This window comes from Rhinolophus sinicus, chromosome 14 (genome assembly GCF_057876585.1).
Source record: "Rhinolophus sinicus isolate RSI-liver-muscle chromosome 14, RSI-T2T, whole genome shotgun sequence".
In the NCBI taxonomy this organism is placed as follows: Eukaryota; Metazoa; Chordata; class Mammalia; order Chiroptera; family Rhinolophidae; genus Rhinolophus; species Rhinolophus sinicus.
Window position 1 is genome coordinate 30,623,527 of NC_142514.1, and position 19,425 is coordinate 30,642,951.

General features: G+C 55.1%; 1 protein-coding gene across 19 annotated transcripts in view; it reads left to right on the plus strand.

Moving 5' to 3' along the window:
- PTPRF (protein tyrosine phosphatase receptor type F) overlaps window positions 1–19,425 on the plus strand; it is a 99,100-nt gene that overhangs the window by 24,262 nt on the left and 55,413 nt on the right. For all 19 annotated transcript variants that reach the window (XM_074334576.2, XM_019751126.3, XM_019751123.3 and 16 more), the window contains 3 exons: window positions 2,293–2,428; window positions 10,898–11,043; window positions 11,206–11,347. In XM_074334576.2, the coding sequence (XP_074190677.1) occupies window positions 2,338–2,428; window positions 10,898–11,043; window positions 11,206–11,347 (379 nt within the window). In that variant the 5' untranslated portion in view covers window positions 2,293–2,337. The remainder of the gene's footprint in view (window positions 1–2,292; window positions 2,429–10,897; window positions 11,044–11,205; window positions 11,348–19,425) is intronic.

The window sequence follows — 19,425 nt, forward strand, 5'->3', positions numbered from 1 at the left end:
ATGTACTGGGGAGTTTTCCCCTATAATGCCTATCAGGCGGCGACACCCCCATCATGTCTGTATTATTGGTCTATCCCTGATGTCTGGACCAGACGGCCACACCTCTGTGATGTCTGCATCTGGGAGTTACACTTACCCTACGTGTGGACCAAGGCAGCTGCAGGGGGTTACGCCCTGTGATTGTCCTGGGGAGTTGCATCCAGGTGTCTGTTCTCTGTCGCTTCAGACCCTTTATGTCTGTCCCAGGGAGCTCTACCCCCATGATGTGTGTTCCTGCGCGTTAAGCCCCTGCGATGTCTGTACTGAGGGGGTTCACACTGGGCGCTTATACCTGAGATTAAACCTCTGAATAGTGTATCATTGCCCCCATGATGTCTATACTAGGCCTCTCTGCCCTTGTTCTTTGATACAACACACCACTGAGCTATAAACCCAGGATATCTGTACCAGGGGCTACAGGATGATTGTGTCAGGGGACCGTGCCCCCCGTGACAGCCTGGCTGGGCAGTTCGCCACCTGATGTCTGCTGGGATGTTGAAGTCTATTGTTTGCTGCACCATGATGACCAAGTCCCGGCAGGGCTTTGTGATCTGTGACCTCCATTCCCAGTTGGCCATGCAGGGCATCATTGTGGGGGCTCCCTCTCCTGGTCTCAGCCGCCTGAGCTCTGATCTTTGAGCGGAAGCCTAGGCGTGGTGTACATGGTGCTGGATGCCCCCCAGGCCCCTCAAACTTGCTTCTTTTTATGCTCAGCTCCTGTCTCAGACTTTTGGCAAGATCTGGGACAAGGGGCATCTTCCACCCCTTTCCCTTTGTGTTCAACCCCGTTCCACTTCACAGTCCTGCCTGCTTTGTCCCAGTACCTTTGCTCACCTGCTGTCCCCTGATCTCATGACCTTTGTTTGAGTGCCTCAGTTGAGACTAGGGTCCAGGTTCTAGGAAGGAGCAGACGTGTCTGTGAGCCCTGCCCCTTCGTGTTCACCAGTTCTGTCACCTCCTTGCAGGTTCTCTTATAATTGAGGGTCAGCTGCCTCCTGACTCTCCCACCAGAGTCAGTGGGTACCAGTGCTGGGCCCCAATGTGTGTTCACCATCAGTCACTCCCCCTCTATGTCCTGTGGTGTTTTTAGAGCATTAATGAGGCACTTAACCATATGCCAGCCCCTGCCCAGAGCAAGGCATGAGCAAAGCCGGTGGGTATTGGTGTGAATCCCCTAAAGCCCACTCTGTGGGGGACATGGGAGGGAAACCCTCGGGAGCTCCCCATCGGGTCTGGGGAGCAGGAGCAGTGTGTCTGTATTAGGTGGTGTGGCCATGCGGAAAGCTTCACACAGATGCCTAGCAGAGTGGGGAGGGAACACCAGGCCTGGAGGCATTCAGCCAATCCAGAATACAGTTTTCCCTGTGCCCAGGGTCCTGCCTCAGCGCGGATGGCCCATTTGAACATGTGGCGCCCTGAAGTTTTCCTGTGACCCTGCTGGGACAAGGACAGAGGAGGTGTGGGGCTGAATCTTAGGGTCCAATACCCCCATTCCTGGCCACTACGGCCTCCCTGTAATTTCCCTTTAGAATGGGAAGGTGCCATGGGAATTGGGTAGGATGAGGGTGGCCAGGTGGGCAGCTGCAACTTGTCAAGAGCGTGTCCTGGCGAGCCCGGACAGGTTGTGGCTTTGGCTTTAAGCCCCTGATACCTGGATCCTGTCTGCCACTATCAAGTTTGTGCTCTGGGATCTGCACTCGGCATGTGGGGTCTGGCCCCCTGCCTCCTCCCTCCCTGCTGGGAAAGGAGGGGGAAGAGGGTGCCCCAGGGACTCGGGAGTCCCTAGCCTGTATGGGTCTGCTAACTTCTCCCTGTGCCTGTCCTGTTCTGTTTGGTCTCTCTGTCTTTCTGACCTCGTTTCCTTGTTCCTGTCCCCTTATGGAGGCAAGTTGGAAATTCAAGGTTTGGGACAGCGCATCCCTGCACATCCTCTGGTCTCAGTAGACCCTGCCCCATTCAGATTTAAGGAATGCCCTTGGCTTCTTGTAGTCTGTCTCCCGATAGTGTGACTATTTGGCTACTTGGGGGGGGGAGGGTCACTGAGGGATCATTAAGGAGCCAGGGTGGTCACGGGTCAGAAGGTCTGGGTGGTCATTGGATAGTCCAAAGTGGGGGTCTGTTGAACTGGGCTTTGGATGCTCAGTGAGGATGAGCGGGGGTCTGGGTGTGAGTGAGGCCAGGAGGTGGCATGGGTGGGCAATAGAGACATTGGTGGATACCAGCTAACTGGCTCTGCCCTTCTCTCCATCACAGGTAGATTGCCCTGGGCTGTGGCTGGCCGTGGTGCTTGAGCCCTGGATGACCCCTGAACCCATCCCAGGAAGGACAATGGTGCCCCTTGTGCCTGCACTCGTGATGCTTGGTTTGGTGGCGGGCGCCCATGGTGACAGTAAGTCTGACCCCTCGAGGTGTGGGATCTCCAGGTTAAAAGGCATCCGCCCCTCCTAGCAGGACTCTGGGATGGAGAACAGGACCAGCTACTAGGAGAGACAGGATGGCTAGATACACTTCTACACCTTCTGTCCCGTAGAGAACCTCCCCACACACATGGCGAGTCCCCAGCCAAGGAGTGTCCCAGCGCCACACTTCCTGGGCGCATCCTGTGGCACGCCCGTATGTCCCTTAGGCACTGCAGGGTGGGGCGTGTCTAAGCGTGACCCTTTTTTATGGGCTGGGGGTGAGACATGTCTGGGATTCATGTGGTCATTGGGTGACGTGCTCAGGCCTGTGCTGAGTCTGCCACTGCGTACAGAAGGCACAGCATGAGCCATGTTGGGGTTGGCATGGGAATAGGGGTGGCAACACACGGAGTGTGTCTAGATGGGGGAATGAGATGCCACATGTAGCCAGAGGTACAGAGAGGGTCCAGAAACCAGAGCTGTTATAGCTTTTCCCATGGCTAGACCCTGGATATCCAGGTGTGGAGCTACTGAGCCCTTCCCCTTCTCCCAGCCCCTCAGCCCCAGGAATCGGGAAGATTGCACTTGGCCAGGAGGAAGCTGGGCTCCAGCGCCCCTCTGTCTATGTGTGTTGGGGGAGGTGGGATTGTGCCCTGCTCAGATCCAACTCAGAACTTTGGTCCCTTTCCTGCGCCCTTCCCCCTGCCTGGCACTGGGAGACTGGCCGCAGCCCGCCCCGTCACCATGGTTACCTCTGCTTGGTTACCGGTGGAAGGCGGGGCACAGAGCCTATTTAGCCAATCTGTACACTGAGGGGGAGGGGCGAGGTCGGAGCCAAGGTCCTTGGGGGAGGAGGTTGTTCCCAGCTTGTCAGGAGCCCAGAGATGGCCAAGGGCCAACCCAGGGGTCACCCTGGGGGTCAGCAGGCCATAGGGTTTCCCCCTCTCCAAGTCTCTAGGCGAAGATCTCTACTTGCCCCACCCTGGCCCTTTCTCCTAATGGCTCATTAATTATTCAGGACCAGATCTGGCGAGGGGTTGGACTAGAGCTCCCGCCCTTTGTCCTCCTAAGCTGGGCCCTGGTAGGGCTAGAAGGGCAAGAGGAAGGGGAGGGCATTCCTCCTGGGTGTGGGGGTGAGGGGTACTGGGAGCATTGAGGTGCTGGCAATGAGAGGGCTGGGCAAGCCTGAATAGGGTGGGGTTAGGGGATGGGGGTGATCTCCAGGCCTGGTTGGTGCTGTTGGGAGAGCTTGAGCCTGCAGGGGCAGGTTGGGGGAGAAGTCATCGGGTGTGACTCCCACATTGGCAGGAAGGTGAAGGCTTGGCGAGAGTCAGGTGTGGTCAGTAGCTCTCGGACATTGTAGTACTATCTTGCGCCCCTTCCCCCACCCTGGACACTCTCAGGGCCTTCAGATGGGAGCTTGAGGGCACAGGGAAGACCGCCCAGCTGGGCTTCCCGAGTCAACACATCCTAGGAGAATAACTGCCTTCCCCTCCTGCTTCAGACCCAACATGCCCCAACCTGTACCCCTCACTCTCATCCCCCCAGACCTGCTCGTCTTCCTGTGTTCTGGTGAATGGCATTACCACCCACCCAGCCACCCAAGTCAGAAACCTGGGCCTCCTCCCAGCCTCCTCCCTCATACCCCACACATCTAATCCATCACCAGGTTCTCTTGTTTCTACCTTCTAAATATCTTTGGAATGCATCCACTTCTCTCTCCGCTGCATTCACCCAAGCCACCCTCAGCTCTGGTTTGGGCTTTTGTATGTAACCGCTTCCTGATAGCTTCCCTGCCTCCATTCTCTTCCCTATAATGGAGAATGCTCCATTCCAAAGTAAGAGTCATGTTGCAAAATGAAAGCATGAGTGTGTCATCCCTCATTCTCTTCCCCTGTTGCCTTCAGGGTCAAGCCTAGGGGTCTCAACCCTTCTCCAGGCCCTGTGTTGTCAAGCCTCTGCCAGTCTCCTCCTGCACTCTACCCACTACCCCACACCCCCGCCATGCTGTCTTCTCTTAGTTGCTCACGTGCTCCCAGGCCTCCTCTCCTTCTGTTTCCTCTGCTTGGAACACTTCCCCATCCCCTTCACCTGACCATTTCCTGCTCACCTGGAACCTCACTTCCTCCATGAGCCTGTGCTACTCCTCTGTATTCCCCTTGGATTGCATGACTGTGACCATCTGCTTTGGGCCTGCCTGTCCCATTGGACTGTGAGTTCTGGGGGGCTCAGGTTATTGTCCAGCTTAAGTCCTGGAGTGTAGTAGGTGAGTAAGTGAAGGGGTGGAGTCAGGCCTGGACCCCCAATAGAAATTGAGGCAGAGCAGAACAGTTTATACAGCAGAGTCTAAGAACCTTCATGCTCTTCCCTGAAGGACCAGAACCCAAAGGCCAGGGTCTTGAATGTAGGAACCAGCTGGAGACCCTGAAATAGGTGAGTTGGGCATTGCTTCCAGGCAGAGAGCTGTGGGACAGGGACCTGGGCTGGGGGCCATGGGGACCTGGCCCCGGGAGGCAGAGTCTGTCCTACAGGCCTGCCTTACTCTGCAGACACTTTTAGATCTGTCCCCCGTCTTGGCCAGGCTTGGGCTGGACTTTGGAGACTTCTAGCCAGGGTCGAGCAGCAAACATGGACAGAGCTTCTGCAAAAGGTAGGGCAGGCACCCCAGAGAATTGACGACCGGAGCAGTGAAGCGTGGAGCGGACAAATGTGTTTCTATAGGCCTCTTAACGAGACAAATGAATGGGGGCCCTGGCCTCTGAGGGGAATGGAGGGAAGTGGGGTGGAGAAGCAGCTGCCAAGAGTTAGCCCAGAGGCCCCAGTGCCAATGCTGAGTCAGCTCTGATGGGGACTTAGGCATAAGAGGCTTGGGCGACTCCCCTAGGCTGGGGCTTGGTGGCTTCTAAGGGGGAAGCTTGTGGGGCCAGAGGTGGTCCTGAACAGGAAGAGGTTTCTGCTGATCTGCCGTGTGTGTCAGGTGCTAGGTGGGAAGAATCCTGACAGGCCTGCCTTTGGAACCTGCAGTGTGGGTCACTGCAGTGTGTGCTGTGTTGGGGCACAGAGGCAGTGACCTAAGTATCTTAGGAGGAGGGCTGGGAGGCTTCCTGGAAGAGAGGGGCCCTGAAGGGTGAGTGGGCATTTGCTAATTGGGGACATTGCATAATGGGATGAGATTGGGAGAAGAAGAAGGGAGGAGCCTGGGCTCCTCCATGGAGCTTATGGGAGAGGCACAGTGAGAACCATCCCTGTTTGTCCCCAGACTGCTTGGGACAGAGGCGGGGATGCAGGACCAGGTGACGAGGTATGAGTGGGGTCCGGGTTATGGCCCAGTTACTTGGAATCTTAGGAGCCCAGAGCAGGATGCCTAATGGCGGGAGGGGTGGGTGGTAGATGGGGACAAGTGCCTGAGTAGCTGAGGATGTGTCTATCATATTCCCCCTGCCGCCCAGAGCCTGTGGAGCTGGAACATGGCAGGGTGCTGCACACGTTCTGCACGTCCTCCCCCTCGTCCTTACAGGTGGGTAGGCGGGACCCGCTGGCCCGTCTAGACTCTGCCCTCTGTGGAACTGCCAGCGGCCTGCTTTCTCTCTCAGGCCTGTTTTTCTATTGCACAATGAGAGTGAGCACTCCTACCTGGAAAGGTTACCTGAGGTCACGTGTTCAAGGCACCCGGCACCTAGCATGTGCTCCCCGCTCCAAGGCCATGACCTACTAGGGCTCCCTGTGTGTGCTGGAGAACACGGATGTCTCTGAGCAGGCTCCCTCTGGGGGGCGCCAGGAGCAGTCACAAGAGCCAGCACTAATGAGTCCCCAGCTCATTAGGCAGTTCAGGGCCTGCCTGGGAAATCCGCCTCTTCAGGAGCTCCCTCCCCTGCTTGGCAGTCCCTTGCTGCTACGTGTCTGCTCTCTGCTTCCGTGTCTGCTCTCTGCTTCCGTGTGCTGTTTGTGTAGTGTGTATGGGTACTCTGTAGTGAAGGCACAAAATAGCCCTCTGTCTCCCATGGAGGAACTTTGGAAGTGGCCCAGTTTGTCCCCAGGGCTGGACCCTGGGCAGTATGCCCACCCACCCCCAGGCCAGCCTACTGTTTGCTTTCATAGGCCGCTCCCTCCCACCTTGCATGGACTCAGCGTCTGTGCTGCCAGAGAGTGTCACAGGGCATGCTCCTGGAAGCTGCTGCCCAAAGGCCTGTGCCACCCACGTGGTGGGAGTGGGAGACAGGCAGAGCCACATTCTGGTGGAGCAGAAATCCCCTCTTGGCACAAGGTCTCAGAAGCTCTGTTCAGACCCTCACTGAACACCAGCTCTGGGTCAGCACTGAGCAGAGTGGTCAAGTTGCCTAGTTTTGCCCACCTTCCTGGGGACCTGACCAGTCACCATGGCATAGGATGATGAGTGCTGGGAAGGGAGCCCCAGGGGCTTAGTGATGCAGAGCAGGCTCCCACAGGCTGGGCGGAGGGGGCATGCCTGAGAGGGGCAGGGCACACACAAAGTCAAGGAGGGGCCCACCGGCCTGGCCTGCTGGAGTAGGCCTGGGTGGGGGTTGGCGAGTCCACCGGGCTGAGCTGGGTTCCAGCACAGTGCTCTGCCCACGGCAGACTCTCCTTTTTGAATGTCAAGGAAAGTGAGCCTGGAGAGGTCAGTAGGAGCAAAACGTGGGGCGGGGAGTGGGGGGGGACACACACAAACACAGGGTTTGGAGCTCGGGAGAAACGTGGTCAGATTTGTGCTCCCCAAAAGTCCACCTGGTGAACAGAAGGGGCAAAGGCTTGGCAGGGCTTTCAGACAAGGATGAGCTGCAGTTTGGTTTGGCTCCTGAGCTTGTGTGAGGTGCCTCTGGTGGGATGGAGGTGTAGAGGTAAGGGTGGGTTCGAAGGAAGCAGGGGTGAGGCCAGACTAAGGGGAAGGGCCTGTCCCCTGGGCTGCACCAGGCTTGGGCAGCAGTTGCTAGTCTTTTCCAGAGTCTGGTGGGTGGGGGGCCCTGCTGGGGACTGGCCCCTCTCCAGGCTCCAGGGGGTGTTCTGCCCCCTCCATGGCCGCAGGCCTTGGGCCCTGTCCAGCCTCCACACAGTTCTAAGGCCTTTCCCCTTCTCTGGCTCTCTCTCATGACCCGTACCTGGCTCTCCCCAGTTTCTGGTTCTTTGTTTGGCGCTGAGGCCCCGCCCCACCCCCCAGGCACACTCGCCCAGCCATTCCGGTTCAGCAAGTTACAGTCTCTGGTTACTGTGCAGACACGTTGAGATAGGCGCCAAGGAGGGTTTCTATCCTGGGCTTCTCTCCCTCGTGGTGGGGCTCCCCTTTGGTATATAAGGGGCTGCCCTTTGGTATGTGAGGGGCTGCCCTTTGGTGTGTGAGGGGCTGCAGACTCCATCCGCCTCAGGCCTTCACTTGTCAGTCGCTCCTTCGTTCCTTCCACACCTCTGGGTGCCAGCAAGTAGGTCTGGCACTGCAACAGGGCAGGAAGCAAGGCAGGCATGCATGGTGTCTGCCCTGACCAGGGCTATTGTTCTAGGTGGAAAAGTGGCTATGACTCAAATACTCCCCCCAAATGTGGAAAAAGTAGGCACCTCACACATGTACATAACAAACCATGAGCAAAAGTAATAACCTCACACACGTATATTAACAAACCATGAGCAGCGCTATGAAAGAGGCAGATGGAGTTACCACAGAGCTTTAAACCAGGAACTGAGCTAATGGAAGTAGGGACGGTGACAGGGGGACCAAGGAACTTTTCCTGAAGAAATGATATTTAAATTGAGTTCAGAAAGGTAAACAGGAGTTAGTGGGTAAAGAGATAGTCTAAGTGGTTTGTGGCAGAGGAACAGTCTATGCAAAGGCCCTGAGGCCATAGGGGACCATAGGTGGCTATAGGGGATGGAGAGCGTGGCTGGGATCAGACCTGTCAGGGCTCTGTCCGCCATGATAAGAGTTTAAATTTGTTTGGAGAGCAGTAAGAGGCCTTTGGAGGGTTTTAACTAGGGGAGAGAGGCTGTCAATTCACCCTGGCTATTGAATAAAGAATATAGACCACAGGGGGCAAGACGAGGCAGGAACACAGCTTGTTAGGTTGGTGGAGTGTCCAAAGGAAGGTGATGCCTGGACTGAGGTGGTGGCAGTGCAGAAGGAGCGCTGGGAGCCTCTGCCTGGAGGGCCGCAGGTGTGGGGGAGGGGCACGCAGTGTGTGTATGTGGGGGGCTGCGAATCCTCCCCACCCCCTGGGGGAGTTTGAGTGGTCAGCGTCCAATCTGAGAGCACCTATCTGAAAGGAACAGGCTGTGCAGACAACTGCAGACGGGGGAGTCTGGAGCTTCCTTCAGGGGGCTTTTGGGGGAAGGGTAAGACAAACTAAGGCTTCCTGAACCTTTGTATTGTCCCCATGCCACTCTGGTCCCTACCACACTTACGTGTTTTCCCACCAAGACTGCCCTGGGTTCCTTTGAGCTAGCTGCCCTTGCCCCTCTACTACTCCAAGAGCAGTCGGGTGGGTCCCTGAGTTTAGGATTTGGAACGTTGGATCAAACCCTTTTTTACCCCCAAATCCCTCTGATTTGCCCATTATTCAACCTCCTGAGCCTCCATTTTATCATCTCTAAAATGGGGATGATAGTACTACCCACCTTATGGGATTGTTTTAAGACTGATAATGCTGACGAGGGTGATGGTTGCCCTCATGAAAGGCCCCCCATGTGTTGAGCCAGTGCAGGCAGTTTGCAGACAGCATCATATTTCGGCTGCACAGATCCGTGTCACACTTTGCAGATGAGAAAACGGAGGCTCAGAGATGATGAGTATCCTGCTTAATAGCTACATAAAACCTCCAGAACCCACTGGGCCCTAGGGTGCTCAGTAAGATGGTTCCCTCCCTGTTCCCAAAAGGCTAAGCCCTCCCTACTCTCTGTACCTGTGACTCCTGACCTTGGTGGTCTCCCTGGACCCTCCCCTCCCCAGGGACTTTGCCCCACCTGCTGTCCTTCTCACTGCTGGATTGGCTCCCTGTCCCTCTTTGCTGGCTGCTTCCCATCAGCGTTTAAGCATTATTTCACATCTTAGGAAAAAAAGAAGACACAAAATGTAAAACCCCCCTCCAGCCCTCATCCCCTCCGGGTGCCATGTTTTCTTTATCTTCCCCATCACAGCCTGTCTTGTTTAAATAGTCATTCACTCTTCTCTCCACTTCTTCACCTCCCACTCACTCCTCAATCTTTGGCCTGGCGTTGGTCCCCACACACCACTGACCCTGCTCTTGACAAGGCCTTCAATACCATGCGAACTATTTTGTGCCTGATGTTTTGGACTCAAGCAGGCTTGAATTCAAATCTCGAATGTGCCACTCATTGGCTGTATGACCTTGGACTAGTGACTTGACCTCTCAGAGCCTATAAACTGGAGATACTACTGATGAAGGACTAAATGATATCGAGTACCGGGTGCAGAGTGGGTGCTTAGTGAAGTATTGTCGTCACTGCATACACATTTCTGTGCCAGGGACCAGGCCAGGCCTGGACTCAGCACCGAGCAGGTGGACTGAAAGGTCATTTCTCATGGTATTAGCCTTCCTGGAGCTGTTCATTGGCCTGATTAATGGGAAATGGATCCGCTGTCAGGATTAACGAGGCGTTGCTACGTCTTAGTGAAGACTGGGTTGCTCTGGTCATGTGACCCTGGTGGTGGGGTTCATAGACACAGGTGCTCCAGGTTGGCCGTGGTGTGTGCCTCAAGGTGTTGTGGGCGTGACAGTACAGTGTCTGAGCCCCTCCTTTGTCCTCTCCCCCTACCTCCCTGTGGACACTTTGGGGAGACACCCAGGCTGTCAGAAGGCAATAACCCTGTCAGTGGGGGCGGGATGAGGGGGGCAGATTTACAGGAAAGCATTCACCTGGGAAGATTTCCAGAGATACTTAGGAGGTGGAATGTCTAGGCCTTTGGGACTGCTGGTATGTGGGGGCTGGGGGAGAGGAGGAGTCATGGTTTCTGGCTTGAGCTTGAGGTAGATGGAGGTACCATTACTGAGGTAGAGAGCAGTGAGGAAGACACAGATCTGGGGGAGATGCTGGGGCTGTTCCTGGCAGCTCTCAGCGTGCCTTTGTCCTAGAGCTTGGAATTGATGGGGGGATGGGAGACGTGTAGCGGGTTACAGGTTACAGCGTGGACTCCAGACTCAGAACTCCTGAGTTCACATCTCAGCTCTGCCACTAAACAGCTGTGTCATGCTGGGTAAATCCCTTAACCTCTCTGTGCCTCAATTTTCTTCTATATAAGCAGAGGTAATTACAGCACCCTCCTCATAAGCCTACATCTCTTTGAATAGTGCCTGGCGCATAGTAAGCACTGTATAATGGTTAGATGTCACTGCTATTATTTTCTCTGGAGATCTTTCTTGCCACAGCCCCCATCCCCATGACTGCCACCATGTCTGTAGTGACCGTACCATGGTGACTTAGTGTCTCCATCTCTCCAGGCAAACCTGTCTTCATTAAGGTCCCCGAGGACCAGACTGGGCTGTCAGGAGGGGTGGCCTCCTTCGTGTGCCAAGCCACGGGGGAACCCAAGCCACGTATCACATGGATGAAGAAGGGGAAGAAAGTCAGCTCCCAGCGCTTCGAGGTACGTGTTTGGGTGGGAAGGGGCAGGTAGGGCTCAGAGTCTGCCTACTCTTAGATCTGGCCTTAAATCCACTTCCCTTGGTCTCCCTCCTTTGGGGCATTTTGGAAGCGGGAGGATGGCTGACCCAGAGCAAGTTGTGACCACGCGTCTGTCCTCTGGCAGGTAATTGAGTTTGATGATGGGGCAGGGTCTGTGCTGAGGATCCAGCCATTGCGGGTACAGCGAGATGAAGCCATCTATGAGTGCACAGCCACCAACAGTCTGGGAGAAATCAACACTAGTGCCAAACTCTCAGTGCTTGAAGGTATGTGCCAGGGCGGGACATGACATGGTGGACAGAGAGACTGACGTGTGGGAAGATCCATCCAGTCACCTCTGTCCCCGCCATGGGCTGGTGTGTGTTTGGCAGAGGAGAACTGGCCATCCTGGGGTTGACGAAGGTCAGCGGTGGCCAGGAATGGTCATTGGATCTGGCCTGGATTGTTTGGCTTGTGCTGAGGCCAGCTGTGCGTATTCTCCTGCTGACCAGTGACCAGGGCATTGCTCGGGTGGGGCCTAAGGTATGGCTTGAGGTGAGGGGCTGCAGCTCTGTATTGCTTGGTTTCATGGCTTGTGGTAATGGATCTGACTTTCATGTGGAGCTTGCCGGTGGGCTTCAGAGAGGTGTGTTCCCTGTTGCAAGGGCCTGAGGCGGGGAGCCTAGGTTCTTCTCTCACTTGGTGGCTCCTCCGTTCATTCACAAAAACTATCTCATGCTACCGTGCGTCCAGAGGGTCATCTGACCGGGCCCTAAAGACTTCAGTCTGCACTAAGTAGTGTGGGGGCAGCCCAGGGGACTGGGGAAGCATTGGGGAGAAGGGGGCTTTGTCTGAGCTAGTCCTGAGGATATGTGGGAGTTGGGATGGGGGCCTAGGCAGATGGAACAGCATTGGCATGTACCAAGGCCTGGAGGCAGGAGAAGGCAGGAGAGAACGGACCTTTCAAGGAACCCTGAGCAGCTCAGTTTGGTTTTGGGTGGTGGGTGGAGCTGGAGGGCACAGAGAAAAGTTGGGAAGAACAATTCAGCACTTCCCTGGGGGCATATGAAGCCATGAATGGTGTGGGGAGTGATTTGATCAGCCCCCCAGCTATGTTGGATTCATCCATCTGACTATGTCTGCACATATTTTCAAAATATAGCTTTCATTATTGCTTTTTTAAAAAATTGCAATAACAATACCTGTTCACTGTTGAAAATTTGGTAAGTATAAAATACCACATAGGAAAAAATAAAAATCATCGGTTGTTTTACCTCTACTATTAATATTTGATTATTTTCTTATAGTTCATTTTGTGTGCACACATATATGTAACAAAAATGGGATCACATTTTGCCCAGTGATTTGTAGACTACTTGAAAAAAAAAAAATACACACACACACACACACACACACACACACACACACACACATACACATATATATCTCGTGAACATCTTCCTTTCCATTAAGTGTTCTTCTGCATCATTATTTTTAATGGCTGTGGGTGTCACATGGAAGCACCCTAATTTATTTAGCCATTCCCTTATTGTTGGACATATAGGTTGTTCCCAATTTTTTGCTTTTATAAATAAGGTGCTATACACGTCCTTGCAGATAAGATGTGTTCACTTTCCTGATTATTTCCTTATTCTAGATTCATGGAAGTGGAATTGCTGGATCAAATGGCACATGAATTTTTAAGCCTTTCAATATTTCCAGAAGATTGTGTCAGTTTACACTCCCACCAAGCAGGTTATAAGAGGGCCTCTTTTCTGCCCATCTTCCCCAGCCGTGGGAATTACCATTAAAAAAAATCTTTGCCAAGTTAATAGGCAAAAAATGGCATCTCGATTTAATTTGCATTTCTTTGATTACAAGAGCAGTTGAGCATCTTTTCACATTGGCCATTTTTACGCTGTGGCTTTATTTGTTCACACATCCATTCAGTAATTCCTTTGTGTCTGTGTGTCTCCCGTGAGATGGGGTGGGACCGTCCAGCTTCAAGGGGCAGTGGAGGACAGTGATTAAGAGCAGGGGCCCTGGACCACTTACTGTCACCTTATGACCTTGGGCAAGTAACTGTGCTTCTGAGCCTTGTTTGCTCTATCTGTAAACAGGGATATAATACCTACCGCCCATGCTGGTTTGGAGGGTTAAATATGATGTAGTTAAGTACTTCACAGGATTCCATCATGAATGGTAGCTAGAATGTTGGGCTGGAAGCTGCACCTCCGGAGGCCCAGGCATGTGCAGCTTCTGTGCTGCCTGGCTTTATCTGGGTCATGCAGCCCCTACCTTCTACTCCCATAGGGGGTACTTACCTGTGTGGTGGGGGACTAGAGGATGGGCCCTGGGTCAGAATCGCTGATTGCTGAGTATTCTGATTCTGCTACCCCTGACCTCAGTTTCCCCACTCATGACCTGAGGACAGTATTTCAGTACTGCCTTCTCTCCTGTTGGTATCTGCCCCAGCAGGGAGCTATGTGCCCTGCCCTGGCATTTGGGAAGTGGCTGAAGAGCCAGACTGTGGTCCGGAGGGCATCTTCTCGGGCTCTCATACTGGGAAAGAGGGCCTCCTTAATGTTGAAAGAGAAGTCCCCCCAAGGCCCCTGTGCCCCAGCTCTGGCGCTCCCCCCAGGTCCTTTGTGGGCAAACTCCTACCCCCACCCTGCCCTGGGCAGCTTTATCTTTTAGAAGATTGAGGAGGAGGAGGATGGTCTTTCAGGGCCCAAGGTGAGGGAGTCAGACTTGCAGGGGGATCGCTCCATCCTGGGGAGCCATAGATGAGGGTTTCTTTAGCAGGGTCTGGGGTATGTTTGTGCTCCCAGGATATGGGCGGTGTCTGAGGAGGTTGGGGAGAGTATGGAGCAGGTTCTTGTTCTACCCTTGCTCCCTGTCTGGGTGGGGGTGGAGCTGTGGGCCTGAATGAGCCCCTCCTTCTCCTGAAACATAGCACCCGGAAGACGAAATGCTGACTTACCATGTTGGTCTGTGTAACCTTGACCGACTCTGAGCTTGGCGGAAAAGAGTGGGGTGGGAGGCCTGGAAGGTGCCAGGGGGCGGGGCCAAGGGATGCAGCCCAGACTGCCTGCCCCGCCCCGCTCCCCACCCTGTCCCTCCAGGCCTGTGCTCCCCAGGAAAGCCTGGTGTGTCTAGGAACAGGGCAAAAGGATGACTGGCACTGGACGGGGGCCGTCACCACAATCTGGGCTCTTCAGGGCAGTGGCTGAGGGCTACCTAGATCAGCCTGCATCAGAGGAGGGGTCGGTGTTCCCCCAAAAGGGAGCCCAGGTCTACAAGTCCATCTCGCCCCATTTCCCTCATACTCAGCTCCCCTGGAGCTTCTGGGAGTGCCCCGATCGTGGCCTTTGCACCCAGCTGCCCAGGCAGAGTCCCCACTGCCCGGTAATGCCTAGGTGGCTGTACAGCAGCACAAGCTGGCTGGGGGTGAGTCTGGCCTGGGCCGTGAGGAGCACAGGGCCCGCCGCCCAGCGTTCCTGTCTGAGTGGTAATTGAAGCCATTAGCGCACCAGCCTCTCCCTCGCTGGGTAATGGCAGGAAAAGCTCTTCTCGCTCCACACTCTTGAGGCAGCTGAATCACTCCCCCTCCAACCCGCCCGCTGCCGCCACTGAGACAGGGAATCTGACATTTTCCCTCATGGGGGAGGGGGAGCAGAGGGGGAGGGGAAGCAGGCCTTGCTTCTTGGCCTTTCCCTCCTGGAGGTGGGGGGAGTGAGGGTCTTGGTGCTCAGTCTCGAGGTCACAGACTTATCTGGCCAGGCAGGACAGTAGTCAGGAAAGCCCCAGAGGTGGCCAGACAGCAGAGGTGTGGCCGAGGTGACTTGGGTGGGTTCAGAAAAGGCCAGGAAGGAGGGGAGGTCGAAGAGGCAAAAGGCAGGGATGAGCTGTTTCTGACTTTGTCCTGGAGGGGCTGGCTCTGAGGGCTTCGGGCATAGGCGGCAGCGTTTGACTTGTGGTCAGGGATGAAACAGATAATGTGCGCCCTGTGTGTGGTGTGGGTGCCCTGTGTGCCATGTGTAAGGCAGTGTGCGTGTGAGGTGTGTGGTGCAGTGTGTATAGCAGGTGTGTGCTTACAGGCTGTATATACAGGAGGAGGTGAGTAGCAAACTGGGGGTGTGTGGTGTGTACAGGAGATGGTATACATCACGCAGTGTGTGTGTGTGTACATGCACACATGCGCACAACAGTGTGTGTGCATGGTGTGGTCTATACAGCAGGTGGTATGCACCTTATAGGCTGTGTCTACAGCAAGGGAGGTGCTCAGCAAACAGCCTGAGCTGAACGTGTTGTCAGTCTGGTGCTGTGGGAGGTCAGAGATGCTGTGTCTGGGCTCATTGTCTCTGGAACCCCACAGGATCCCTGCTCAGAGTTGTTGGTCAGCTGGAGCAGCTGGCCAGAGATGAATGTGGGACAGAGTGGTCGGGCTGAGCTCTTCTCAGAGCCTGCAACAGCACCTCAGCAGTTCTTCTGCAACTAGGCCAGACGGGAGGGTGCACCAGACAGGGATCCTGCCTAGACCTTGGGACTCTCTCCTCCCCTCCCCTTCCCCCCACCAAGACTAGGTACCCTTTTACCTGTTCCCACCTGGCCTTGGTGTCTGCTGACTGGCCACGGCACCGAGAAATCCTGGTGCCTGCATGGAGTGCCTGGTCTTGTCTACCTCAGGGCAGGCTCTGGGGGGCCGACTCGCAGGCATGTGGGGTAGTAACTGGAGTGGGGTAACAGTCAGTGCTGGGCCTGGATCCCTGGGCTCTGCCCTGGCTCTGACCCTGGCCAGCTTTGGGACCTGTGGTGTAATGAAGGACCTCTTAAACCCCCTTCCACCCACCTCCACCCATAATCTCTTTGGAAACAGACCCAGGGACACGAGGGCTGATGGGCAACCTGTGCCCCTGTCCTGAGCAGTCCTGGGCTGGGCTGGACCTGAAGCAGAGGTGGTAAGGGAGCTTGTATTTCCAAGGAGTCAGCTCTGCCTGCTTCACCCTCCTCCCTCCCCCTGGCCCAGGCCTGAGTTTGGGGGGTAAAGGGCTACTGCCGGCAGAGGATGACTTCCCAAGTGGCAGGATGTACCCCCTTCCTGTTGCCTGCATTTGTGTTTGGGTAACAGGCTCATTTTGTGGAAGCAGGGCCTGTCACCTTCCTGATTTGCAGCCACAGAAAACCTAGGACCTGGGCCAGCTTCTGCCCCTCCCCTTGCAGCTGAGGCAAAACTTCATGCTTCTGGTCCACTGACTAGTCTCTGACCTTCCAACCCCTATCATGACCAAAGTAGCATTTGAAACCATCCAGATATGAGACTGTCCAACCATTTCCTGGAGAGTTCTAGGCCCCAGGCATGGGGTGGGAGAGACGTCAGGTAGGTGGGCACTGCCAGGAGGCCCTTGAAAGTCAAACTGGGTTTCTTGGTACTTGGAATCCCTCATTCTTGCTAGTTCTGATCTACCTTCAAGGGCCCAAGCGGACTTCGTTCTGAATGGATCCTCCTTGGGGGTGGGCAGTACACCTGCCTCTTCTATTAGCCACAGACACTTGACACCTCACCTCTCCTGTGCTCACATGGCCCCCCAACCTCTGTAGCCACAGGTGCTTACAAAACCCTGCTATATACATGGCCCCCTCAATACTCCCCTCTCCCCCAGCCTCATGACCACAGCGGCACTGGAAGTTCTGGGAACAGCTAGCCAAGTTGGAGGTTTTCTTTTATTCCCCCCACCTTCTTCTGCCCCCCTCCCACTCCAGTTGAAGCTGTTGTTTCTCAGTCTAGTTGTGTAGGACACAGCTCCCTGGCCCATGTTGGTGTTATGAGCCTTGCATTCCTCCCCACCCAATCGTCAGTCGGCCGTTCACAGCAGCTCACGGCAACTCTCGCTGGCTGCCGGCCGCTCATGGAAGCACACGATAGCCTACGGCAGCACACAGCAGCCCACGGCCGCTCACGCTGGCCACTGGCCGCTCACGGCAGCCCACAGCAGCACACAGCAGCTCACGGCAGCCCAGCTCCAGGGAGAGCTGTTGTTCACAATCTTAACTGTAGAGGGCGCAGTTCACTGGCCCATGTGGGAATCAAACCGGCGACCTCAGTGTTAGGAGCACACGCTTCGCTTCAACCACCTGAGCCACTGGGCTGGCCCCTGGTTTTATTTTTTTATTTTTATTTTTTTTTGTATTGGGGAACAGTGTGTTTCTCCGGGCCCAAGTCGTCCTTCAGTCTAGTTGTGCAGGGCGCAGCTCAGCTCCAAGTCCAGTCACCGTTTTCCATCTTTAGTTACAGGGGGTGCAGCCACCATCCCATGTGGGAATTGAACCAGCAACCTTGTTGAGAGCTCACGCTCTAACCACCTGAGCCATCCGGCCACCCCAAGCTGGAGGGTTTAAGTGCCCCTGTGTGTGCACATTCTCCATGTGACGTGCCCTCTCCCCCTGGCTCCCAGAGGAGAAAGGATTTTAATCAGGGGAATGACATAATCAAAATGTATGTTTCAGGGGCCGGCCCGGAGGCTCAGGCGGTTAGAGCTCCATGCTCCTAACTCCAAAGGCTGCCGGTTCGATTCCCACATGGGCCAGTGGGCTCTCAACCACAAGGTTACCAGTTCGATTCCTCGAGTCTCGCAAGGGACGGTGGGCAGCACCCCCTGCAACTAAGATTGAACACGACACCTTGAGCTGAGCTGCCGCTGAGCTGGATGGCTCAGTTGGTTGGGGCGCGTCCTCTCAACCACAAGGTTGCTGGTTCCCTTGATTCCCGCAAGGGATGGTGGGCTGCGCCCCCTGCAACTAGAAAACGGCAACTGGACCTGGAGCTGAGCTGTACCCTCCACAACTAAGACTGAAAGGACAAAAACTTGACTTGGAAAAAAGTTCTGGAAGTACACACTGTTCCCCAATAAAGTCCTGTTCCCCTTCCCCAATAAAAAATAAAAAATGTATGTTTCCGAAAGGTCCCTGGGAGTGCAGAGTGAGGTGGAGGGAGGCCAGTGAGAAGCTGGTGGCAGAGGCCCAGACCCAGGCAGTGGGTGAGGGAGGAAGGGAGACTGGGTTACAAGTAGTTTAGAAAGAGTGATGGCCTGCCTGGCTACTTGTGGGATTGGGGAGGCGGGAGCCTCTGGGTTACTGGCTCTGGGGCCAGGTAGATAGCGGTGCTGTTTTCCAAGATTCAGGTGTGGGAGGAGGACCAAGTCTGAAGAGGCAGGTTGGTGAGTCCAGTTAGAAATCTGTTGTATCAGGCATGTGCCGGCATCCAGGGGAGGTGTCAGGGAGGCCTTGTTCAGATTTGCCTGGCACTCTTAAGGGACATATGGAGATAGAGTTTTGAAGGCCAAGAAATGGGAAATCTCAGGAAGCCAGAGCCAAGAGGGGAGGAAGGGGACCTGCATGGAGCACCAGAAGCTAACTCTTCATGTTGGGAGGGGAGTTTGCATAGGAATCCAGTGAGGAGGGGCCTGACAGGTAGGAGGGAAACAGAGTGAGGCCATGGAAGTCACGAGAAAAGACGACCTGGAGGAGGAAGGAGTGTTGTCCAGAGGTGAGGCAAGATGGCTGAGAAGTATCCTTTGGGTTTATCTCCATGGAGTCATGATTGATCTTGGGGAGCACGTTGGCAGGAAGCAGTGGCAGCTGGGCTGCAGGGGCCTCAGGAATGAGTGGGAGGCTGTCCGTGGTCTGGAGTGACACGGCTTGCACGGGGTTGGGAGGGTGAGGTGTAAATGGATCAAAGGAATCTTCCTGGAGTAGGAGGGAGATGGGGAACCTCCAGGAGGCGAGTCCGGCATGGGCCAGGGCCCAGAAGCCGTAGTGTGGGTAGGGTGTGTGCCCAGGAGATGGCCCCCAGGTCACTTGGGTGTGTGTTGCTGGGAAGGGTGACTAGGGCTGTGTGAGGTGCCAGGTAAGCCCCGGGTTGGGAGTGGCGACTGGGAGGGGAGGCCAGGACTGCTGACAGGCCCCAAACAGCTCAGATTCAAAAACAAAACAGGCTTTTAAGATGCCAAGTTTGATGAAATCTGAGTGCTGGAAGAGGTGGGAGTTTTCTCTTGGAAAAAGCTGAAAATCAAGACTGAAAGCTGTGAAGGGAGATGGGCAAGGCTCCCCAGGCCCCCCTTCACTGCCTGGAAGCCTGGGGGCGGGGTGGGGCTCTCTGGAAGAGTGTGGGATCCTTCAGGTCTGGGGGGTGCCTTCTGACTTGCTAGGGGGTATCTTAGTCTGACTCCGCTAAAGATGGAGCTGTCTCAGGGAAGGGCCTGAGGTGGTCTTGGTTTCCTCAGAGTGCGTGAGGGCTGGGGGAGCCAGCAGCAACCCACAAGGTGCTTCGTATGTCTATAAGTCTTCGTGTTTTCCATGTCTCTGT